General features: G+C 42.6%; 1 protein-coding gene across 2 annotated transcripts in view; it reads right to left on the minus strand.

Moving 5' to 3' along the window:
- The window catches only part of ANO6 (anoctamin 6), a 503549-nt gene that overhangs the window by 100660 nt on the left and 375785 nt on the right, over nucleotides 1–27104 (minus strand). For both annotated transcript variants that reach the window (XM_086919093.1, XM_086919092.1), the window contains exons 6-7: nucleotides 24462–24575; nucleotides 24143–24258 (exon numbers count right to left, since the gene is read on the minus strand). In XM_086919093.1, the coding sequence (XP_086775219.1) occupies nucleotides 24143–24258; nucleotides 24462–24575 (230 nt within the window). The remainder of the gene's footprint in view (nucleotides 1–24142; nucleotides 24259–24461; nucleotides 24576–27104) is intronic.

Below are 27104 nucleotides of genomic sequence, written 5' to 3' on the forward strand. Positions count from 1 at the left end.
GGCCTTAAAGATTAGTTACTTTAGTGCTCTTGCTCCCATTTGGAATGCTCCGGGGTCACCATTGTGGACCAGAGATTCTTTGTCAACTCCTCTAATAGAGGCAGGTATTTTGTGCTGGGAGCAGTTAATATCGGAGGGGTCCTTGCTATCCTGGGCTGAGATGAATTCACTCACAGACAACAAGCTTTCCAAATTCAAGTACTGGCAAAAAGTTGGCACCAAACTGTCGGGACTGATGTGGGCATGTCCAGTGAACTGGAAAAGGCACTATGGTAGAAAACAGCAAAAAAGAAGGAAGTAACGACTCTTTACTGGTTATTGCTGGACCTGGAAGAGGGAGAGTTTAAACTACCAACAGAGCTGTGGGGAGAGACCTTGCCTGGCACCCATCTTGAAGATTGATGGCAAGTATCTCATGAAATTTTGTATACCACATTACAACCTGCAAATTTAAGAAGGAACCATATGTTTTGTATCCACAGGCTGTATTGGGCTCCCCTTAAGCGCTCTAAATTCTCGAAAGGTCCAGCGCAAAGTGCCCAAAGTGTCTCCAAATTAATGCGGATGATGTCCCTATGTTCTTAACTTTTCCAAAGTGACGTCAATTTTGGGCAGAGGTGAATAGAGGCATGGAAGGTATTTTTGGTATAACCCCTCAGGTAAGCATTACTTTGGTTATCTTTGGGTTGTTTCCAGATTATAAGTCTATGTCCAGGTGGGAAAACAAGTTTAAGTGTATATATGATTTTACTGGCACAAAGAGAAATTTGCAAAAGGTGGATTAAGAATACTTCCCCAACTTTATTAGATTGGCTGATCTCCATTCAATATACAACGAAGCTGGATAGAGTTAAATTAGAGAAAGATAAGAATGATAATGATAATAGAGAAGATTTTTGGGGTCCATGCAAGGAATGGTTCGGCACTCTTGATCAATAGGATAAAATCAGTCCAATGATTAAGACTTTACACTAACATACTTCATCTCTCTGGTATCTGTGAGGTGCCCCGAGTGATACAGAACAAGCATGTAGAGAGGCTCTGTGTAAAGCTTATCCATCTAGATACAGAGCTCTCCAGTTGGTGCCATTTGAGAGGGGGGCCGCAGGTGTAAATTTAACAGCTCTAAATTATCTGATGGCGAATGAGGACAAAACAAATTAAAAAAACTATTGCAGGTCCGCAAATGCACACCACACAATTATAACAGAAAAAAATCGCTAAGCTCAATGTAGATATCCTAGTCCACACCGAAACATGGCATAACAATCCCTAGTAATCTCCCAAATTAATTATGAAAGTTTCCAAGTCTTCACTTCCCCTGAAAGCCATAATTCACTCAGGAGCTAATCTGGTCTCTGGCGCTTGAAAAATTCAACCACATTACTAAGATAACTCTACTTGCTCTACATTTTAAATTAGCCTGCATAACTTTCAAAGATATCCCCGTTGCACAGCCAAATTACTCGTGATCTTTCCTAAAATGTCAGGAGGAAATAAACATCCAAGAATCAAAGACATACCTTCACTGGAATCCAAAAACCTGAAAACTCATGCAAGTTGTTGGCAGTCCTTCTCTAGAGTTGCATCATCCCTCTAGAACTCCCTTCCAGAAGAAATACGATGCTGTTAGACCCTCTGAACTTTCTGCACGAAACTAAAATCCTTTATATTTAATTGTTCAGATTGATTTGCACGGTGAAATGATTTATCCTGTAAATAGATTGTTACACCACATAGTGCCCTGCCTTATCTTTATGCAAACAACTCGCAGACCACTGCTTTACTTTACTACATTCTGCTTCCTCTTCTCTAATAAACCCCCATTTCCTCCAGACTCACCCAATTTATATGATTCTATATGATCATACCGCATTTTGTTTCAGGTCTGCTCGTTATGCACATATGTTTCATTAACTTTGAAACAATTGTGTTCCATGGTATGTTGCACTGTAACCTGCTCTGTCAGCCTCGAGTAGAGTGGTGCTATAGAAAATGTAAAATAAAATACATAATTCTGTGTTCTTTCTTGATCAAATGCTATAATACCGGGAAAATCGCTATCAGCCTATGCTTCCATTATCTGGAAGTATTGGCATAGGAACGGGCTAGAGGAAATTAAAACACTTGCATATATTATTAAAGCTACCATACCTGTCATGATGGCTCTCAATCTCCCGGCCTTTTCCTTCATAATAATGCAGTACTTTATCAATAAATTCATCAGAGTGTGTAGGAAATTGGGTTACTGGTTGAGGGGGTGAAACCCTACTCAAGCAACAACCACAATTCCTGTCATGGTGAAGTCAGAAGCAAAACTCAAATTAACCTGTGCTAAACCCTCTGGGAGTTTCGCACAAAAGCAGGCAGGCCTAACTTAGAGGCAATATGTAAAGTCTTTATGCAGCACATCAAACAGTAATAAAGTAAAAACACAACTCAAAAATGCCACACCTATTTAGAAAAATAAGGAAAATGTAATACATTATTTGAGACAAAAACAACAAACACCCAATCGGCAGAACCAGAGATATGCAATTTTAAAGAATTAAGTGAAAATAGTGCCTAGAAGCACAAAATGTGCGTATCTGGACGTGCCGGACTAGGACAAAGTCACAAGTTTAGACCAGCTGCGATGGAGCGTGGTCTGGATGCAGGAAACAAGGTAGGCCCGCTGAACAAAGTACCTTAAACCCTGGTTGAATGATTCAGCATCAAGGATGCGTGACACAGCGTCGGTTCCGATGGACTGTGGGCTGCAGTGTGAAGTCCTGCATCAAGGATGCGATGTGCAACAGCGAATCTGGGGGTCAGTAGCTGCGATACGAGGTCCTGCATCATGCATCATTGGTTCGGAAGTGCTATGGGGTCCTGCATTGGGGATGCAGTGGGGAAGTGTGGCTCAATGATTAGAGCGGCAGACCCTGATGCAGAGGTCTAGCCCAGGACCAGGGTTCAATTCCCCGCCACGGCGGGTCTTGGGCTAAAGAATTCCACGGACCTGATAATTCTCGCCTCGGTGCCTATTCCAATCATTGAGTCCCACTCTGCAACTCTGGGCAATAGCTTGCTTAATCTCCACAACGGCCCCCACAACGCTAAGGATGCCTGGCCTCCACCTTGGGGGTGCCCAGGAGTGGACGCCTCACAGGGAAAGCCAGGATGGGTTCCACAGCGGTATTCGTACAAGCGCCTTGAGACCCTTGCGGGTGAGTAGTGCGCTATACAAGTATCAATTTACAATTTACATCGCACTGTGTCGGTTCTGCGTAGACCACAGCTGGGCTGGCAGAGTACCTTTAGGCTTACTTCCAAGGGTCCAGGACTGGGCTGGCATCACTTAGGGGCCATGGCTCACAGCAGACAGTGTCTAGGTGCTGGGTTCAAGGTAGGTGGAGCCTTTTCTAATCAGGTGGACTCACTCTGGTGATCCTTGGATCAAGATGCAGGTCTATTCATTTTCACACAGGTAGCAAAGTCACAGTCCATCTTGCAGCACAAAAATCTTGCTGAGTCTTCCACAGGTCAAGAGGTATACTGAAGAGTTGGTTCACAGGGTGCAATATTTATACCGGATGCCAGCTTTGAAGTAGGAGAAAGTTCTGGAGGTTTCCACCACTAGAGGTGTCTGGAATGTACTGCCCCCCTGCCCTGGCTGCAGCTCGTCATCCAGGTGTCACGAAATACTAGTCTCAAAACCCTTTTTGAGTGTACTCAGGAACAGTCTTTGTTATGTGCAAATGTGGTAGGTGACAGCGCCTCCCCCTCATCCAGTCAGAGATGTCCCATCCTGCCAACACCTATTGTCTATTTGTCTCATTGTTTGGAGCAATACATAAAGACCAACTGCCAGCTACATATAGTCATATGACTCTGGATACAGGCTGCAGGCACTAGGGCAAGAAAATGCCAACTTTCTAAAAGTGTCATTTTCAGAATTGTGACTTAAAATCTGACTTTACCATTAAAGAGGGTTTTAATTTACTATTCTTTAGATACCAAACTCAACATTCCTACTTGTTCCCAATTGAAAGGTATCTCTTATTAAATGTAATAAGGTAGCCCAATGTTATGCTATGGGAAAGGTAGGCCTTGCAGTAGTGAAAAACGAGGTTAAGAATGTTTCACTACTAGGACATGAAAACCTTAAAAGTACATGTCCATCTTTTTAAATACACTACACCCTGCCCTATTAGCAGTTAGCGCCTACCCTAGGGCTGACCTATATGTGTTAAAAAGGAAAGTTTACTTCTGACAAAAGGTTTATTTTGCCAGGTAGAAATGGTAGTGTAAAACTGCACAAACAGGTTGCATGGCAGGCCTAAGGCATGTTTAAAAAGGCTACTTACATATTTGGAACAATCCGTGCTGAAGGCCCATTTGTAGCATTTAATTTACAGGCCCTGGGAACATGTAGTGCCATTTTACTAGGGCCTTGAAAGTAAATTAAATGTGGCACTTGAGTGTAAGCCATTCTTGCCATGTTTAAGGGAAGAGTACTAGCCTGTTAGCACTGGTTAGCAGTGCTAAAGCGTGCTGAGTTCTAAAGCTAGTAAAAACAAAGTCAGCAAAAACAGGAGGGTTAAAGGCAAAAACCTGTGGTAAAACCACGCCAAGGATGTCCGGTCCAACAAAATGTTTCTTTTACTTGTTTGGATGCAGATAGTTGATTGCTATGAAGAACACTTCTCGCTGCCAAACTGTAACCTCAAGTCATTTTTATGCATCAACATGTATTTACATAACGGCAAAGGCACAGTTTTGGTGATAAACAAAAAAGCCTTACTTCATTAAGAAAATAAACACAGTAAAGTCCTGTATAAGTGCAAGCCCCCTGCACGATGCCTTTCCCGTGGCAAAGGTGATGTTTCCGATCAGTACACTCCACCCAAAGAGATCACAGTGCTGCATCAAACATGATGCTTGAAGAAGGTATAAGAGGATGTGTGAGGGTCAGGAACCCAAAGAAAAATAGACACTCTGATATGATGATCCTAGCAGGGTTTATTTCCCAGAGAAACTTCAGCCACAGCCTGTCAGATTCAACAGTTAATTGACAGCCCAGTGTCTCAGCCATCCCTTAACATTCTCATCAGAACTCTCTGAGACAAGGGAGCTAGCCATGGCAACTGTACTGTCAAATGGAGTTGCACATTACACAATACAGTCATGATAAAAGAAGATAAAAGGATAACTATATACACATTACCACACACCTTTGCCCCTAATTAAAGAACAAAATACACTTCACTTATTTCAACTAAAGGATATCATACATTTACAAACTTCATTTCACTAGTCACTAACTACAACTATCCTGTTGAAATACCAACAAGCATTTACAATGCAATGGTCTCGGCATTATTAAAGGTAGAGCTATTGGCATTGCTCATGACATTTTTTTCTTTTTAAAAAAAAAACATAAATAAATGGTATTGTCATTTACAATGGCAATAGGTGAGCATTAGAGTAGTAGAGAGTATTCGCGGACACAGAGCCACACACACACACACACACACACACACACACACACACACACACAGATAGAGCCGTGCACACACACACAGGCAGAGCCACGCAAACACACACACACACACACAGACAGAGCCACGCACACACACAGACAGAGCCACGCGCACACACAGAGCCACGCACACACACCGACAGAGCCACACACTCACAGACAGAGCCACACACACAGAGCCACGCACACACACAGACAGAGCCACGCACACACACAGACAGAGCCACGCACACACACAGAGCCAAGCACACACACAGACAGAGCCACACACACACACAGACAGAGCCACGCACACACACAGACAGAGCCATGCACACACAGACAGAGACACGCACACACAGACAGAGGCACACACAAAGCCACACACACACACACACACACAGAGTCACACACACACACCGACAGAGCCACACACACACACAGACAGAGCCACACACACACAGAGCTACAAACACACACAGACAAAGCCACACAAACACACACAGACAGAGCCACACACACACACACACACACACACAGTCAGAGCCATGCACACAAACACAGACAGAGCCACGCACACACACACACACGGCCACGCACACACACACACACACACACAGAGCCACACACACACAGAGCCACACACACACACAGACAGAGCCACACACACACACACACACACACACACACAGACAGAGCCACGCACACACACACACACAGACAGAGCCACGCACACACACACACACAGAGACAGAGCCACGCACACGCACACACACAGACAGAGCCACGTACACACACACACAGACAGAGCAACGCACACAGACAGACAGGGCCACGCACACACACAGAGCCACGCACACACACAGACAGAGCCACGCACACAGACAGAGCCACACACACACACAGACAGAGCCACGCACACACACACACACACACACACACACACACACACACACACACACACACACACACACACACACACAGACAGAGCCACGCACACACACAGACAGAAAAACCAGGATGACAAGTAGGGAACTGAGGCACAGAAAACACCAGAGACACCAAGAGGGAAGACACAAGCACACACCGCCCCGGCAAGCACTGACTCATAACGGTGACGCCGACCCCGCGCCCCCTGTACTCACGATGGTGACGCTGGCCTTGCGCAGGTCACGGTTCTCTTGATGCAGGACTTTGCACTTGAGCTTGTAGGTTTCTAGCTCGATCTTGAGGACCTTGTTCTCCTGCTGCATAGACACCGTCCGGTTGGTGAGCTCCTCCAGGCGGAAGGGCGAGATAACCATGCTGGACTTGCAAGAGGAGGAGGAGGATGAGCTCTGCATAGCGGTGGAGCACGCACGATAGGACTGGATAGCTTATACCTGAATCTCATCTACTGCCTTTCATTATATTGTTCATAGAATTTTGAGAATGGATATATTTAGACTTTCAAAATTGTGAAGTAACGGGGGGTGGTCAGCAGCCGGAGAAGATGGCCGAACACTAGCACGACTTCGTCATCCCCCGCCACTCTCCCTCAAATATCCTGCATTAATCCGCCGACATCTGACACACATCGGAATGCAGATATATTAGGTGCAGTACAACACTGGAATAAGCTACAGAAATAGCCCACTCACTGTCCTTATAAATACTAAAAATCCAGTACAATGGTGAAAGTGGATTTTCGATAAAAAATATACAGGAATGGTAACTGTTAAAAAGTTATTCTTTCCCTGCCTGAAGTCCCTGTAAGACTACTTCACATTAGCCTGCCTGCAGCTAGCCTCTCGATGTCTCATTGAGGAGGTGTTAAATACTGCACTCAGAGCAGAGACAATGGCTTGGGACTGGCAGGGTAGCTTGGGGGAGGAATGGGACCCAGCTTCACCCAAGCTGGGCAGTTTTAGAATCCAGTAACGTTAATACCTTAAAAGAGACCGGGATGAGACTTGCTCTTTTATAGTTTAGTATAAAGGGAAGTTGGAGAAGAGTCTGCTTTTGATCCCAAAACAAAATATTGCCTTATCAGTGGAGTAGATATTTGGCCACAGAACCAGTGTGGAGTGAAAGAGTAGGGGGGCTGCTCTTTTCCTCAACCACACACTAGGTGTGCAACCCACAGGAGCAGAACGTTTTTAACCGTGTTGGATGTTACTGAGAATGGTGCACAGTGGGATCGTTTGCAGTAAGGAAAACCTGATGTACTGCAAAAGTGGGAAGGGTTGCCTTTGGGACAGTTTGCCTGTTGGTCAGGAAGTGTCTAGGAGCCACTCATACCCACTAGCTAGTGAAAAAAATAATCTTGTGGTTACCCACTTTATGCAGTGCAAGACGATGTAATAATCCATGGTGTAAATTGGGTGTTGATGCAGTGTCATACACCTGCACATACATTGGTAACATAGTGTTACCTTTTGATATGAAACGCTGGCCAGACACGTGTTTAGATCGTTAAAGGGGCGAATCAGACTTTCACCATTCCGAGGGCTATCAATGTAAGTACCACCGACCCGGGTAGGATTTCGCAGAAAGTGGAGGAAAACACATTAGAAATCCTATTAAATAAATATCTAACTACCACAAGAGGAGTTCTCTTTCTTTGCAGGCTTGTTATCCTGGATTTAATAGTGTACTTGCTGAGTTGATCATGTTCAAAGTATATAAATTGCAGGATTTCGTCAGTAAAAGGCGTCAATAGGAAAGCTAGACGGAAGGCTAGTTAAATTAATTAGCGCAGTATGTAACAATAGCCCCCAGGTACTGTGAAGAGCACTTTTGTTGATAAACCAGTGAATGAATTAACTTGAACGGAAATTATTCAAACAGCAGTAGAGCAGCATTGAATGAAGAACAGTGCATATGTACATTAATTAAAATGTTTAATGTTAGCATGCCATTATTCCAGCAGGGGACTAATGACATTAGGGACCTTGTGATCGGTCCTATTTATAGCACAAAATGAGGTAGATAAAGGCTGTTAAAGGGTGCATTCAGAGACTTCCGGTGTTTTCTACGCGTTCTCAGCTTTCCGCCTCGTCAGCTGTAAATTGTTTAAGGGGGGGGGGCGCACATTTATTAAAGGTTTGTCTGCTTAAAGGGGTGTGGTTTAGTCGCCAGACTGTTGTCTATGGACCAGAAAGACCAGAGTTGTAATCCCGGATTCTGTACTTCACCAAATTGTGTGATCCTGAGCAAATCGCTTTACCCTGCTGGAAGTTCCCTCGTCTGCCGAAATTGGAGGGGAATCAAATGTGTTAATCTCTATTATTTAAACCCTACACACCACATCGGATTTAATTATATTTTGTTGGTGGTTTCTGTGCCCGAAATGTGCGGAAACAGACAAGAATTTGGTCAATTATTTGTATTTTCACTGTGAAATAATTCCAGTACTCTTATTACGGTGTTTACATTTTGTTTACTTTCCTTTTTCAAGTTAAAGCACACCTTTTAAATTGTCAATTAAACAGTAGTATGTTTTGTCTCTTTCCGGAATTTTCGCCTGCCCCATCACCGTGACGCACAGTCTCACTGAATGTTCCCCACACTATAAGTGCTGAGTATTTATTTGTACAAGACCCGTGAAGAGAGGCACATCTGCCTCGTAGCGCTCTACACTACAGGGCAAAGGGCGTGTAATGGAAGTAATGATTCCATGGGCCCCAGCCTTTCTTGGGTACTAAAAGACATAAACCATTAGGGTGCAAGAGACCCTCGCACTTGTGGGTTCCGGTGCCACGGGATCTGCTGCACCAATGACAAATACACCCTAGTCTTGTCCACACACCATCTCACCTGCGGCAGCGGCGACAGACAATCCCGCAACTTCAAGGACTTTGATCCGTATTTTTAAGAGAACCCCGTGTTAAACAAGCCGAGGCAGCATGGCCGCTGGAGAGGGAGGAGGGGTGCGGGCCCGGGGGAGCCGCAGAGCGCGATGGAGGAGAGCTGTGGCAGAGAGTGGGGGGAGGCGAGAGCGTGACGGAGGAAGGCAGAGGGAAGGGGGGGAGGCGAGCGGAGCCGAGCAGCTCCTGAAAGCAGAAGGGAAAGGAGGCGGGCAGCTCCGGAAACATCACCACGTTTCTCCGAGGTAAGGCGGAAATGCCTTGGAGAAACACGTGGCCATTTTCGGATTTGGGGGCGTGTTTTTGGCGTTCTGAGTGACGGATGACATCACAGTCAAAAGAACGCAAAAAAACACGCCCCCGAATCCATAAGAGACGGGGCTTGAATTGAGAGATGCCCCTCTCATCCAATGGCTCGCCTCCGTTGAGGGAGCCAGCCAATGGGGGAGAGAGGCAGGATCAAGCCCCCCTAACTCCAAAACATAAATCTTCGGGACTCCGCCCACTGCTTCGCAGTGCGACAGTCCCTCCACCTAAAAAGCGACCATCATCCATTTTGGACGCACCGCAGAAGACTTTTGTCACATTGTATGTTCTGCTGAACTGCGAGGTGCCTCTTACTCTCTTTAGCATTTTTATCTTGATCACATCGCCCACTTTTATCTTGAATGGCTTAACCGCCTTCTGACTGTCATGTTTTCCTTTTCCAGAAAATAGTGCTCACTCCCATGGTAAAAACCTATACTCTTCCACACGTTCCTAAACAGCTTGAATGCAATCTCCTCCATTGTTTCGGGCAATCTGGATAGTTTCTTCCAGTGTTCTATTAAATCTTTCCACCATTCCATTTGTTTTGGGACCGTATAGAGCACACTTTTTATGACATATGCCCCTATCTTCAAGAAACCTTTACATTTCTTTTGAAGTCAATTGCAACCCATGGTCTGTACGAATACTTTTAAGATGTTTTCCCTTGCAAAGATCTCAGATAAAAATCTGGTTTCAGAGGCTGTGTTCATGTCTGTAGTAACACCTACCTCTGGCCACCGGGAATGAACGTCCATGACCATCAACAAATACTTGCAGACACTGCACACATGAATGGGCTCAAATATATAAAATCCAATCACCTCCCAAAACTACTCAAGGTATTTCTCGACACACCATGGGTGACATCCTCACCTTCATATTCTCATCATCAATCATCCTTCATTCACCACTTTCCCTCACAATTCTCTCAATCATGAGATCCCTTCCTGGCCACCAATAAACACCCCTAAGTCTATCCTTGGTCTTGCTAATGCCTTGATGCCTCGAAGTCCCTCATGCGCAAGTTGTATTAGACACACTCTAATACTATGAGGTGGTACCAATCTGCTCCCCCTCATCAAGACATCTTTGTTTAAAGACAACTCATCAAATATTTCGTCAAATCCAACAAATGTCTCATTCTTTTTTCAGTCACCTTCACCAGACAAAACAAAGTGACACATACGGTTGAGAACATCATTCTTGTTCATCTCAGCTAAGACGGAGAAGCATCACCCCACTGCCAAGAGCAGCAAAGAAAGGAAAAAATTAAATGATAATAACAGAATGTTATTATAATCTAAATGTTTCCTCCTTCTGCTGCAGTGTGTGAGGGGGCGGTGTGGAGCAACAGGGGAGGAGTGGTAGAACACTCCTGTGTGCAAGACTGTTTGGTCGGCCCCTCTGGTAAGCGATGCCGGTCACCCCTGCGACTTGCAAAATTGGGCACAACTCAGGAATAAAATTCTGTGATTCAAAGAAAATTTGAACCTCTGCTTTCTTGGTAGCACACAGCAACTCAGATATCGTGCCAATAAGTTCATCCTTGGGTTTGATGCCCTCACTGGAGATAATGTGTGCCAAATATATTAGCTGAGATTGAGCAAATTTACAGTTACCAAACTTGAGTGTTATTCCCCTCTGCAAAAATTTGCGAAGAACATCTCTGGATCCTGTTATCACTGAAAATCAGCATATCATCTTGAAAAAAATTTGCTCCCATCATTCCCTTCAGCAAACTGGACATGAATCTCTGAAACACAAATGCTGCGGAACAAAGTTCAACAGCATCCTGTTGAAGCAAAATACCCCCAAAGGTGTAATAAAGACAGTCAAATCCTTAGAGTCAAAACTCAAACAAACCTGGTGATAGGCATACATCAAGTCAAGTGTAGTGAAATACCTTGCATTAAACATCAGTGTCATCATCTCGATTGATTTGGGTAGAGGAAATTGGTCCTCAATAACTTCCCTGTTGAGATGCCGGATATTCACACAAAGACATATCTCCCCAGAGGACTTGGAAGCTACAAACACAGGTGCCACCCGTTGCGATGCCTCCACAGCTTCAATGTTGCCCTCACACTCAAGTCTATTAAGTTCAGAATCCTCTGCTTCATGCAGACTCAAGGGAATATTTCTAACCTTACAAGCAACTGGCATGGCAACTCCTTCATCCTAATGCAATGTACATAACCTTTTACATATCCAACCTTTCCTGAGGATACTTGTGGAAAATCCTGTTGAAATTACTCAACCATAGTATCAACTTTGCTGACATGCGCTTGAGGAGATGAATTAGGAATCAGAAAGATTCCTAAGAGCTTCTGCCAACTTAAAATAGAATCCCCTTTAACTGGTACATACACCTTACCGGAGGCATAATTACCCTGAAACTCGAAGTCTGTCTCTAAGTACCCTACCAAAACAGTGCATTTGCCACCATAACTGCACGTTGTGACATCAGGAGCAGATAGCACAATTTTCCCTTTGAAAAATCTGTTCTAGTCCCCGTCAGACATTAAGGGCAAACTAACCCCTGAATCCATCATCATAAGAACTTCCATACCATTCAATTTCACCAGATGCGAGGGATGCGCAAAATCTGCACTAGAAACATCATTGACATCCATATCATATGTTTGCAGAACAATATCTTCCACCTCATCATATGTCGCATTCACCTTTTCCTTGCTGGAAGAAGATTTACAACACTTGGCAAAGTGACCTCTTTTTCCACACTGCATACATACCATTCAAAGAACAAGACATTTCTTGGAATTTGCCAATTGATTAGGATTTCCTAATCTGTATCTACTAAACATTTACTTAAAGGAACTTTGTTGCTTGTTATTTTGTATGACCACTGCATGAACTATGGACACCTCATTCTTTGCCTCATTTTTTGTCACATTTTTGGATTTTTGCAAGTCACGTATACATTGCATGGAGTGTTCCACCTGTTTAGCAATAGTAAGAACCTCCATAAGACTAGGTTCCCTTATAATCCACAGCTCTTCCCTAACCTTATCACTCTAACACTCTATCATGAATTGAACACAAATTCTTGCTTCCGTGTTCTCCCCAAAGTTACACTCAGCAGCAAATTTTCTAAGTGCAATAACAAAGTCTTCAACAGACTCATCATCATTATGCTTTCTTTTTCCAAAATAATATCTTTGGAGAATTATGGACGCCTTGGGCAAGTAATGAGTATCTAACTCAAAAAGAGCTTTCTCAAATTCTTTCAATGTATCCCCTTCCCCATCTTCAATTATATTAGGTAAGTTCTCATACACCTCTTGGCCTTCCGCTCCTAAACAGTGTATTAACATATAAGTTTTATTTTCAGCAGATAGCATGAAGCTACAAACTTTTAAATAATTAATAAACCCCTTTTTCCATTTTGAACATGTTAATGGCGGTTCCCCTGGAGAAGACAAAGAAACTGTTGGTGTTGAAATATGTTGCATATTCCTTCTCAGTACTAAGCTCCCAATGTTCTAATTACTGTGTACTAGGTACTAACCCACCAAAACCACAAAAAATTAACATAACACCAGAAAAATAAGCAAAAACAAAATATACCACAAACACACAATCTTGAATCCGAGAAACCACTTGGGAAAAAAATACTTTAATTAAAATGATGCTGAAAATTGAACAATTTCACCAAAGTGTTTTCGTAGTTTTTCTACTATTGAACTGTTGATTGTTCTTCCTTTGGGTTTGTAAAAGCACAATCTCAAAAGATGCAAGCAGAGAAACAGGAGACCAAAGAAGTAAAAAATGAATAAACTCCAAATTATTGAAATGGGAGAACCAGACCTTTTCACAGGTAAACAGGCACTCATTATCAAAGTGCCACCTGCACCGTGATGAGCAATGAAACTGATGAGCGAGCAGAAGTCAAACAAAAAAGACTGTAAATGTCAAGTTTAGTGAGCAGTGTAAAGAAATGACAGAGGTTCCTTTGAGAAATGATATTCAGCCCAACAATGGCCAAGTGACAGCGGCCGTGAGATGCTGGCTCAGTGTGTGAGATACGGCGTGGTAGAATATGCAAGAGGAATATTTACCATTAGGTCACGTCACAAGAGGGAAACTCTAGCGCAACACATGCATAATTGCAGCCAGCGGTTTAAAATGTAAACACGACTAAGGCTAGCGCTCGTGCAAGCTTAGCATTTCCACATCTTTGTCAATAAAAAATGAATCCTCCAGCCATAAAAGGAAAGCAAAGGCCTAAACCTTGATGCAGTGCATGGCCATCAATTCAAATGCCAGCAAACTAGAATGGGTCCATATCAATGCTTTGAGCTCCTCACAGGCATCATTGCCATAAAAAGCCTCACCAAAACAGGTCCAACTATTGCATTTTGCTCAACGTGGACAATACGTTAGCAGTATAGTATGGTAGCAAATTGGGAGGTCTGAGATCAAAGGCCCTACCATACCTTTCCATAGATGTCTGGGAACACCACATCATCAACAACCTTTCAGTGACTGCGGAACATCTTTCTGATCTTTCCAACTATATTTCAGACATGTTCCACAAGCACGTGAGGGACTCCAGCCACAGGAGACTATATTTGGTCATTTTTCCATCACTGACTTTTCTTTGGAGTCCCCTGGATATAGACCGCTTCGCCTCACACAATCTTCATCATCCCACCATCATGAGAGGGTGCTCTGATCCAGAGGCTTGGGCAGTGGATGACTTTCTTCAGGTCTAGATCCAAAAGTTTGCTCTTCTACCCAGGGTTATTCTGTTAACAAGATGATTCCAAGTCATGATCACCTCTCACTGGCCTTTTAAAGCCTGTTTGTTCAGATCTTGGATCTGGCCACAGATGCTCCTCAACTTCTTCCCTCCTTTAACTTCCTTCTTCTGAACCTAGAAAGCCATCTTCATGCTTATCTTGTGAGGATTATTTAGTTGGCCAGGCCTTTCACGGTTGCTGCAGGTCTGGTGGTTGAATCCTGGGCCCCAGGCACTCATCGAGCCTACAATACTGAAAAGAAGCTTGGCTTTGGTGCTGCTTCTGACGGAATCTAGAATCCCTTGCTTCCTTTGCCAAAAGACCTGGTCCAATTTACTCTGGACACTTTTTTCTAAAGTCCTTTCTTACAGGACTATCAACATCTACCATTCTGCTATGGCGGCTCACTCTTCCTCTAGATCATTCTTTATCCTTGAGAAAAGATCATTTACTGTGCTGTTCCTCTGCCAGGGATGCTTTCACCATTTTCCTTTTCTTTCCTCTTCATTCCTGAATTCCACTGTCTCCTAGAAAGAACTATCTGTCAATATGCATTGCCTGAGAAGGGTTTCTGATATCTGAGCTCTCTCCATGTCAGGCCTGGACCTCTCCCTGGATGGAGCGATCTTCTAAATCTTGGCCCATACCAAGACAACCTCTAAATCTGTCCTTTACTCTTACTTTACTGTCTTACCTGCTTTTGGTGTAGTATCTTGCCTTCAGGAATACATCACTCACACCTCATATCACAATCCAGTTTTTGTGCCACTTTCACCCACTAGGTCAGGTTAACTTGCCAGCAGCGGGCATTGAAGCCAATTCGACTTGCTGCGCTAAGGTCTCTAAAGCCCTTTTTCACTGGCACCAGACTCGAGTACATCCTTAAGGCCTCGGCTAGGTCACGGGTGGCAACCTTAAGAAAACGTTACCTCAAGCATGTTGATCATATAGCAATCTTAGACCTCTCCAGGCACTGAACTTACATATTATACTTCCTCAATGTCTTATGATGAAAAATGGATTTTCCTAACTTTAGTGAAGAGGAATTGTAAGGTTTTAATATAGAAAAAGCAGCATGAATGTTTATCTTGGCCCTCCTCTGTATGGTAAGTTTTCTGTTTACTGTCTAATGTTTCTACATTATTGATATGATTTATGCCTTCATAGCATGGTGTTATTGCTGTTGATGTTTTTGGCTTCTCATGCATCTTCTCCATCAGGCTCAGATTGAAGTTCATATGTCCCTATTTTGTTTTAGCTACAGCTAAGGTCTGATGCAATCCTTCATCCATCCTGTTCCCGTTGTATCAGTTTCCTACCTTTTCAAGTTCACACTGTTCTCTGATGAAGTTACACAATAAGAGAGTAAAATGGATCCAACACATGCTTATTTAGTACCAGTTTAGTATAGTGTCAATTCTCATTGGTGTAGCTAGGACAATGATTAAAGAAATATTGTATATGCCACATGCTTCATTGTCTTTAACAAAATCTTAAATTTCCTCCACACTGAAGCTAGGAAAATCGGAAAATCCCCTTTGGCTACCAATGGAACTTATCTAAGATAAAAGTGCAAGCTTTCTATGAGGACCTTTCGGCTTACACCGGATACTTAATGGCATATGCTTAGGAGAAATATTTCTAAATAATATCTTAATCCTCCATTGCTTGCTGTGATAATTGTAATTTCCTTACCAAACATACATTACTGATTCATAATTATGTGGCAGGAGTAGAAATGGGGCGTCCTTAAGGTGCAAAAATGGCTTTGCTATCCCTCCCTTGACCTCTCATGGAATGTTAACTCCCGAAAAGGGGGCTTAAACATGTAAAGCCCTAATGGATTGTATAAATTCTATGAGGACCCTTCAGCTTACACCTGATACTTAATGGCATATGCTTAAGAGAAATATCTCTACATTCTCAGAGATCTCCTGGTGGCTTTAGGATAAAATACTGGCTATTCACCAAATTAGCTTGCCAGCTAACTCTGCCAACCATTTTTTTAAAGACCTTTATTGGATATTTACAAGAAAAAACACAGCGTATGGCCTACAACATCTAGGGCCGGCCGCGACATTTGCAATTTCCTTTCAACATTTTCGGTTTATACACACTGCCAACCATTTTTGTGTTTATCCACAATCCTCTTTGATTGGGTAGGGACCTCCAAATCCTCAAGTTACTCAAAGTTAGAACCCCTTACCAACCTTCATAGCACCTTCAGGAAAAGCCAACATGGTTTACTCAGCTTTGGGCCCCATCAAGCAGTTCATAGATCAGCTTTTAATTTGGACAACATCCAACCTTCTCTAGTTCACTCCCCCATGACTGACTAACTCTAATACAATCATTCTGATATTAGTCACTAAAAATATTTTTTATTCCTGGGGAAACAGTTGTAGACCAGGTGCATAAGACAAAAGACACACAGTTGATGGACGGAATGCAGAACAAATCAAAATATTCACCCGAGTCAATAGATCTGGGTTAAATCCATCATTCTTTTGCTCACCATGCCACCCCAGTTTAGACCTGGCCATATGCAAATCAGTCTTGACCCTGTGCCTCATGGGAACAGTCCAGCCCGAACTGGCTCGGTCCAGACTGGAATGCCATGGTGAGCAAAAAAAAAATGTATTTAGGCCCAGATCTCTGTACTGGGGTGAATGTATGCTATTGTTCTGCATTCTGTCCATCAATTTTTTGCAGGTGTATAAGACAGCATGAGTGTATTAGCCAATAATGCACTAATTCACTTTTCAATGTTCATCAAATCAATATTCACGATATTGCAAATTATACCAATCAGGCATCAAATTACCTTAACCCCTGACACCAATCATACATGTCTATGTCAAACATAAGGTTGCTAGGATGATGCCATCATCCACAACAAAACCATCCACTGCCCCACCACCGCAGACGACGTAATCCCGAATATGGAGCACCTCAACTTCCAACTCTGAACCAACGGCAAAAACACCATCAGAGGCACCCTCACCTACAGACCACCAGGACCTCGCCCCAGGTTCTGCAACACCATTCCCGGATTCATCGCTCTGCTCACTATCGAATAGAAAACCTACACCTTCCTCAGCTACCTCAATTTTCACCTTGACGACCTCAATGATACCAGCACACCCATCTTCCTCGTGAGCATGAACAACATCAGTCTCACCAAACTTGTCAACAACTCCACACACATCACAGGACACACACTCAAACTTTTCTTCATGGTACATAGTCTCCAAGTACAGCCATGTCACCAAGCTCACCTTGACAGACCAATCCATTGTCCACTTCACCATCTCGGGATCCTCCTGCACAGCCCCCAAGCTGCCCAGCACCTCATGTTGCAGCTGGGGCAAAGTCTCAGAGAGCCAATGGACTGAAGCCCTCAACACCTTCCACCCACACAATGCAAAGATCCAATCAACCAACAGGCTGTCAAAAACTTCTACACCTGGATCACTAACTAAACCGGCAAAGTCACCCCCAGAAAACCCACCAAGCTCAAGTGGTCCTCAGCGCAACCAGTTGGTACACTATGGAACTTAGAACCATGAAAAGTGCCTGCAATCATCTCTAAAGGAAATGGCGCACCAGCATGGAGTCCACGGACTGAGCCACATTCAGGACATCCTTCAACCAATACGTCTAACTCCTGAAAATGATGAAAAGAAGTACCTTGACTGACTGAATCGAAGCAAGCTCCAACTACAGAAAAAAACTCTTTATCATCATCAGAGTTTTCTCCATCCCCTGAGCCTCCGAAAATCTCATCACTCTGCGACTCCCTGGCAGACTTCTTCCACAACAAGATTTCCATCATCTACAGAAGCTTTGAACTTCAACCTACAACAGTCTCAGCCATTTCATCCCCACAAACGAGAAACACAACCACATGCTCACCATCTGGGACCAGCTCTCCACGCAAGACACAACAGCCATCATTACCTCCGCCCACTCATGAGCACCGACAGACCCCAGCCCTCAACACATCTTCAACCTTGGTAGTAAGATGATCAGCAATAAGCTCACCACCATCCTCAATGCATCCATCACCATAGCCATCTTCCCAGAAGATTGGGAACATGCAGAAGTCAAGCCCCTACTCAAGAAGCCTTCTGCCGACCTCAACAAACTCAACATCTACCGCCGCATCTCTCTGCTGCCCTTTCCCACCAAAGTCCTCGAGAGGGCCATCAACCACCAACTCACAGAGCATCTGGAGAACAACAATCTTCTGGACACTTCTCAATCCAGATTCTGCACCAACCACAGCACCGAAACTGCCCTTTTTGCAGCCACAGACAACATCAGATCCTTCCTTGACCAAGGAAAAATGGCGGCCCTGATCCTCCTTGACTTCTTGACATCATTCAACACAGTACCTCATCACGCCCTGATTAAAATTATTCACCATATTGTAATAAAGGAGACACCCTCAGAACCCAAGAACACTATCTGCAGCGTCCCTCAAGGTTCATCCCTTAGCTCTACTCTGTTCAACTCCTACAAGACTCCCTTGGCCAATGTCGTCAGACTGCATGGATTGAACATCATATTCTACACAGACGATGCCCAGCTCATCCTCTCACTATCAGAAGACCCCTTCACCACGCTGACCAATTTTTCCGGAGATGCATGACAAGCATCGCCAACTGGATAAGAGACAACTGCCAAAAACTCAACACAGACAAGACAGAAGTGCTGATTTTTGGGAATAACACCTCCCCGTGGAACAATGCCTGGGGATCTCCCAAACTAAGAACCTCACCCACTTCGACCGACCACACCCACAACCTTGGCATCATCCTGAACAGTAAGCTCACCATGAAAAGACAGATCAACTTAGTCTCACCGCATGCTTCCTCACCCTTTGCATGCTCCTTAAGATCTTCAAGTGGTTCCCCAATGACACCAGACGGACCGTCACCTAAGCCCTTGTCACCAGCCGACTGGACTACGGCAACAAACTCTACTTGGAAATCACCTTGCATCTCCTTAAGAGACTACTAACCATAAAGAACACGGCAGCCAGAGTCATCCTAGATCTCTCCACTCAAACGCACATCACCCCCACCTCAAGAGGCTCCATTGGCTTCCCGTTCAGAAGAGATGTCAGTTCAAGATGTTGATCCACACCTTCAAACCCCTTCACAACTAGGTCCCAGCATACATCAACCACCGCCTGAACTTCCACCTGGCCTCCAGACACTTGCGCTCCGCCTCCATCTGCCTCGCTCATATCCCATGCATCCCCTGCAGCAACAGCCATCCTCCAAGAACCCTCTATTTCTTTGTCGTCTAATCTGAGGTCTAGAAGTGATCCACTCACTCACAAGTGCTTGAACATAACAGACCATAAATGTATGGATTGCCTTCGAGATGCACAAAGGACACAGCTCGTGAATTCAAGCAATTAATGTATAGTGTGACTCACACAACATGAAAGCCCTAACAAGTACAGCATACAACTGTTGAATGTGTTTTTTCGGCAACATACGCGTGAAAAAATGTCTCCCCACAAGTATGATGAGATATGCATGGGCGGCCTTAGGCATGTGCAAGCTGTGCAACTGCACAGGGCCACCAAACCCCAGGGGCCACCACACCAATATATATCCTTAATATAATAATCCTCCGAAGATGGATACATATTTGCGTGGCGGCAGGGATTTGGCGGCCTCTGGCTCTGTTCCACTTCCAAACACCCTGACCCCCCCTCTTCACTGGCCTCCACACCTGCATTCCTCCGGGGGCCCCCTACCTAGGCTCCCTGCCCAGGGCCGCCATGAGCCTAGAGCCACCCCTGAATACGTCACTGCAGCCCCTTTTATGTCAGAGGTAACTATGTTGAAACTTGCTCACTTGCCATAAATTGTGACAAATTGTCAACATGAGATAATGTTGAGCTCACATAGGATAGTATTTTGTTTTTAGTACATATATGGATCTCTAGCCTAGCAATTGTTAAATATGGTTTCTAAGTAAATAATATTAAGCAAATCAGAGAGCCCTTTTATTACGAACTTGCATACAGACAGGACATTAGTATGCAGTCTCCAGTGATCATATATTTAGTTACTCAAGCGAATCAGCATAAGAAACAATACCTGTTGAAGTTGATTAATACATACAATATATATATTCAGCCTTACAAGGATCTCAGTGCATTCGGTATATCCTGTAGGACACCCCCACTATACCGCATGCCATTTGTTCAAAAGGGGACTCTGCCTTTATATTAAACCCCCATGAGTTTTAATAACTAACACAAGACACGCTTTGTCAGATATAGAATATCGGTGCAAGGTTTTATTTTTACTTGGGGTCAGATATGTATAGGTGTACAGCATAAACTAAAGGTATGAGTTGCATGAGATTTTCAAGTAGTCGTTACGCAATGTTGATAAGTATTTAATAATATAAATCTGTTTGCAACAGGCACACAATGCAATCACATTTGATTTTCAAGTTCTTGAGATCATCCCGATGAGGACTAGAAACATTGGTAAGGCCAAAACACGGTAACAATTTATGGAACGCAAATGGCTCCCAAAAAACAAAGAGCAAGGACGACTGATTTTTTTTTTTATCAAGTAAGTTGGGATAAATACTTTAGCCCATAGAAAAGTCTTCGCTTGCCTCAACTATTAATGAGCTCAGAAGAGGAGTGGATTTTAAAATGTTTATGCTCAAAGACATCTTGTGGACTCATCATTTGAAACAGATGACTTCTGAATCACCAATATCATAATGTCTCTGAGATTATGTCTAATATGAGCAATGAAATAAATAGAGGCAGATTCACAGCGATGTATTTACAGAACTAGGCATTGGTTACGTTTTAGAGGATTTAATTCTTCCCCGTTGCAAATCAGAAGCTACTTGGGATCTACATTAATCTGCCATTATTGATCCTTATGAGAGTTTTGTTTATTAATTGCCACCAATTAGGTCATTTTTCCTAGTCCATTGGGAGAACTCACCTTTCTCTGCAGGGTCCACTTTTCTGTTCTGTTGGTGCTTCAGGAGTTGTGACTTCATTCTAGACTGAATTACCCCTGTTGGTTCCAATAGGTGGTCCCCAAGTACCACATTACTGGGCATGGGAACATGCTTGCTCCTAACTCAGCTGTTACAAAGAACAGAACAGAACCTCCTAAACACAGTAAGAAAAGAAATCCTCTATCGAAGTGAGCTAAAAAAAGATGATGGATTCAACCCAGATCTGTGACGGGGGGGGGGGGGTGTCTGAAATGTTTCAGCGCTCCGTCATTATCCCCTTGTGTTTGCTTTGTTCGCCCTAAGTTGGCAGGGTATGCCCAGACTTGGGTCCCTTGCTCACTTTGCCACTAGATTCAAGCTAGCTGTTAGCCTGAAACCGGTCCCAGGATGCTTGTTTCCGGTTCAGGGAAGACATGGCTTGGCAGTTCGAGCTGGACTGTTCCCATGAGGCACAGGGTCAAGAGTGATTTGCATATAGCTGGATCTGAACTAAGGTTGCGAATTGAGCTAGAGAATGATGATCGATTCAACCCAGAAATGTGACTGGAGGTGTGTGTCTGAAAAGTTTCAGTGCTCCGTCCATCATCTCCATGTGTTTGCTTAATTCAACATTAAGGCCATGATTTAAAGTTTGGCGGACAGTTTCTCCATCGCAAATGCAACAGAGTACCCTGTCCGTCAGACTCTCAGTAAACCTACCTCATTTAAACATAGGCCGACTCTAAAGTTTCCATTAATGGAGCCCCCAGGTGCTTCCTCTGAGGGTTTGACGAAGTAGAGGCTGTCAGAGAAAGGGCTTCACACTGCCTGCTCTATTTAGGTTGGACAGTGTAATGTAAATTCTTTCTGTTCATCACTGCCAGGTAAAACCTTGGAATGAAGGACAGAAAAAAAAACTCCTCCAAGCTGGGAAAGAACGCACAGGGTGCAAGACATTCATTTATGTATTTTCAGAAATTTAACTCCAGCTTTGGGAATTTATTTCTAGAAAATAAAAATAAAACATTTAAACGTTTGGCAGACGGTCGTTAAAACCGACTGTGGCCATCCACCAAATATTTTGTACCTTGAAGTACACTGCCATGATGGCAGCTCCTTTCAAGGTACAGAGATGACCGCTGGGCTGCAAGTCATCACTAAATTTGTTGGATGGTAGTTCATCAAGGTGCCCCTGCCACCCTGATGGATGGAGTACCATGGTTAAACCCTAAATCAGACCCTAAGTTTCTATTGAAATTGATTAGAGTGAATGACAATCTGCAGGGGTTTTACCAAGAACCTAGTCATTTTATGTTTTTAAATAAGTATGAAATGTTAATATCGTCTTTCAGATACAATTCAATTGAGAGGTCCCCCTTACTGAAGAGGCGTGGTTCAATATGTCCTATGAATGCACTGCATTCAGTATTCCCAGACAGGTTTAATTTACATAGGGTGTAGAGGTATGTGGGCCCTGTCTCTATAGACTCCTGTCTTAGTCCATGGCTATGGTTCCCACTGGAAGATATAGAATTATGAGAAGCCAATATATATATGCAGCATTTTGGTATTGCACAGCTATATGATTTACAATTTTGGTAAGGGACTGGGTTTTTAACCACCAATGCTGGGGGGGGGGAATATGAGATCAAAGTACAAGGATGCAGGTACTGGAGAACCTGTTAGCGGAGGAGTAGGGAGTATGAGATAAGACTTTGTGCACTGGACATTCAAACAAGAGAAGAGAGGAAGGGAGTATGAAGTAAGAAATGGTATATTGGATATAATAATAATAAAAGAATGAATACGGCAAAGAGGCCAGGCAGAAGAGGACTGGTTGAAGTCTAGTTAAAGTTAAACATGGACTTAAAAGATTTAATGTTTGTTGAGAAGAGGGGACAGGTGTTGCTCTCCTTGTGACACACTATGTGAGAATCTTTAGTTTACTTGGTTACTTCATACTCATGGTTTCTAGCTACTAACTGCAAACAAAGTGCGGAGTAGGAGTATTCATCCATTGTGCACTAGATTAGTAACACAATTTGATCTTGCAGAGGTGGCCATGCTACTGCTGTGGTGAGGCCTCTGCCTGAGAAGAGACACATTAAGATATAAGTCTAGGGCTGATCTGATTTAGAGTTTGGTAGAGAGGGTACTCTTTTCCAAAAGCGACAGTATATCATGCCTGCCTCATTTAGAGACAGGAGGGCCTTATGTTAGCTGTCAACGGAATGCTTCCTCCAAGGGCGTACCCGAGTAAGGGCCATGTGAAGAACAACATTACACTGCCCGCCCTGTTTATGGTTGAAGCTGTAATGTCTTTTTATCCTGTCTGTCACAGCCAGGAAAGCCCTGGTAGCAAGGGACAGAGAAAAAAACAACGGACAGTAGAGCATCAGGATGGTGAATGTAATGCAGTACCACCTGTCAAACCATAAATTAAATAAGGTCCCTACTTTCCAGTCTATGCTCAGCAGTCTTCTTCCTCTCATTTATCTACCGTGTGGTCGATATGTGAGCTGGTCACAGAGGTGTGGAACTCTGAGAAGACTTTTTCTATTTTGAAAACCGGGCCACACTCACTAACAATGCAGTCCTTATTCATGTCGATTTTCGGAAACATATTGATTATCTGCTTACTTGGCCATCAGAAATCAAAAATATTTTAAAGTGTCACAGATGCTATATTGTTCTTCAATCTAGTAAATGGTACGTCTGCCCACCTGACAAGATCCAACGGCTGGAGTTTGAAACAGCTGCGAGGGTGAGCCCACTCTCTGTATAGAAGATAACGCTCATTGGGGCAGTTAGAGTCTTCGGAGATGTAATTAAATCTGCACTGGGAAACAAAAACAAATGATGTTATTTGACTTGCATGGTACTGGTCCCATAATTGCTCTTGTATTTGCTACTTAAATTCAATAATAAATATTTTATGCAATAAATTAAATGAAGTAGAGTGAAATTAATTTTTTCCTAAAGTAAATATGCAGTTCAGTTAACCTTTATAGGGAAATCATCCAAGCATTTTCTTATACTCACATCATGAAGAGGAAAAGCTGCCTTGTAGACCCCAGAGTCGAGTAATTTGTTGATACCAAATTTTTTCACATTGTCCCGAATGGCATAATTAACACGAGACAGAATAAAATTAACCTGTAAGATCAAAATATGTTTCATTTACAGCTTGTTCATGTTGATCAAAATGAGGAAAACACATCTATGGGGATCACTTCAGTCCTTAAGTATCAAATCAATTCCATGAATGAGCTCCCCCAGTTCTGCCACCTTGGTCATCTCAATGGTACCCACAGAACGGTACAACACGATTCAGGGCCAGACATTGCCTGCAGCATTGTTACTGCTACAAGTGACAGGTACACCAAACAGGACTAACCCCTGAAATGAAAGATAGGAGTATATTCTAGAAAAAACATCTACTTGAACTATTAAACATGGGCAGCTCATGGAGAGCACAGATGCTTAATTAATACAACGGAATAGCCTGGGGGCCCGATTCACAAAGAGACTTACTACTCGTAAAGTTGAGTGTGGAGTGCCTGTACTAGGGCGGAATTTCCACACTGAAAAACTGTTCTCAGTGCAGATTCCGTCACAAGCTCGGAGATTCCTCCACGAGTGCGTAGACTAGACACTCATAATTTTACAAGTCTTAAATCCCTTTGCAAATTAGCCCAATGTCTGCAAATAACTTGGGCCAACCTTTGATACAATCCATGGTGGACTGAATAAATAATGATGTCAGTGCCTGGCTTCGGTTATTTTAGTTATTTAACTGTCCTCCAGTCCACTAGAAAACAGTTACTGAGATCTACAAATGTGGCAGATCGGATTACGCCTAAGAGTACACACATGGCTAGAAGAGATTTCAAATGATTGAAATGTGGACCTCTCCCCTGCAGATCTCTGGAGTGTGCCAAGTAATCCAGTTATTCTGCATGCTGTGCAATACTTTACACTACAATGTGATTTATGTTTTATGTTGTTTATTTTACAATCACTTTAGTTTAAATCTATTCATAGCGATGTCCATTTCCAATGTTAATTGATTAATATTATTTTTACATTCAGAAGCATTCTTCTTGAGGGACTATCAAATGAAATTAAATTAAGCTAGTTTAAATATGATTCTGTGAGATACGGAAATTATAAAAAGCTTTAGTTAATCTGCAAAAAAGGTTTTATCTGGGTTTTAGAACCAATATGTTAAGTAACTTTAGGATTCTTAAGCATTTAAGATCACCTAGTTTTTTTTAGGAGTCTGCAGCTATTTTAAAACCACAAATATAAATCTCCTGGACATTATGGGTCCTAATTATACTGGTTATTATGATTGATAACTGTGTGCCAAAGGTTAAATTCATTTCATTTCCTAATCTTTATTTCGATACAATAGTACCATAAAAGATACATAAAAGAACATCTTGCAATACATAAAACATTGAATGCCATTACTACAAAGGCGGGAATGAGGTGCAGTCCAGTGACTTTTTCCATAGAGACACTGTCGGGGATGATTCATCATTATAAAAATAATAATTATTATATAAATATTTTAAAAAGGCATTTGTTACAATAAAAAACATTTTACATTCGAGGTTGGGTCCATGATTATTCAGCAATGATCCATCGTTGATGATAATCATATATATATATATATATATATATATATATATATATATATATATATATATATATATACATATACACATATACATATACACATACATATACACATTTAAAATTCATTAATAACAACAATAGCATCATCATTCCATGTGACAGCGCTTTCATCTTCAACAACACTTCACTACAATTTAAGGCCTAGTTGTACTCTTATAAAATTTGTAGCTAAGAGAAACCTACTAATACCAAAAATATTAACTTGACTAGTATCGGTCTTAAAAATCCTTTTCGCATCTTACTCACACCTATATTTAAGCACAATGGTCTACTCCACATTTTCCTTGGCACTGATTAAGCGGTACAAAAAAACAAAATGTGCAAATCATCATCTTTGGCTTTACATGTGCACAAAGTACATTGATCATTGCCATCATTTGACCACCTTGCTGTGCTTGTATTAGTCATCAAGACTCCATATCTATACTTCATATACAATGTTTTAACAAGTGGTGGACGTACTTCATCTAAGAAATATTCAAAGCAGGCAGAATCTTTAAATAAAAGAAATGTACTTGTTAAAGATCCAATCACTATTTCATTTAACCTGCTATGGTCCATATATGCCCAAAAAGATGTCTTTAACATCTTTTTTGAATTTTGAGTTAACAATGATGGATCATCCCAAAAGTGTGACAGACCAATCTTTTTTAGCCAATTGCACACATGATTTAGCCATAAAATACTATTATTATTATCCAATTCCATCATTTCTTTTAGTCCAACCCTATAGTCTGAAAGCTCGGGTGTCGACCAAAGTCTAACCCAGAGCATTATTGGTCTTAAGATCGCATGGTGATCAGTACGCTTCATGTTTAATTCAAGAATAACATGTATTAATGGGGGACGGACAGGTAGTCTTAGTAATGATCTATAAAATTTGTTTTCATCAACCTCAAAAACCTTTTTGCACGAGGGCCCCCATAATTCAGCTCCATACAAGGTAGCTGTTTGGGCTTTACATTTAAATACTTCTAGTGC

Source organism: Lissotriton vulgaris, chromosome 1_1, assembly GCF_964263255.1.
Source record: "Lissotriton vulgaris chromosome 1_1, aLisVul1.2, whole genome shotgun sequence".
Lineage (NCBI taxonomy): Eukaryota > Metazoa > Chordata > Amphibia > Caudata > Salamandridae > Lissotriton > Lissotriton vulgaris.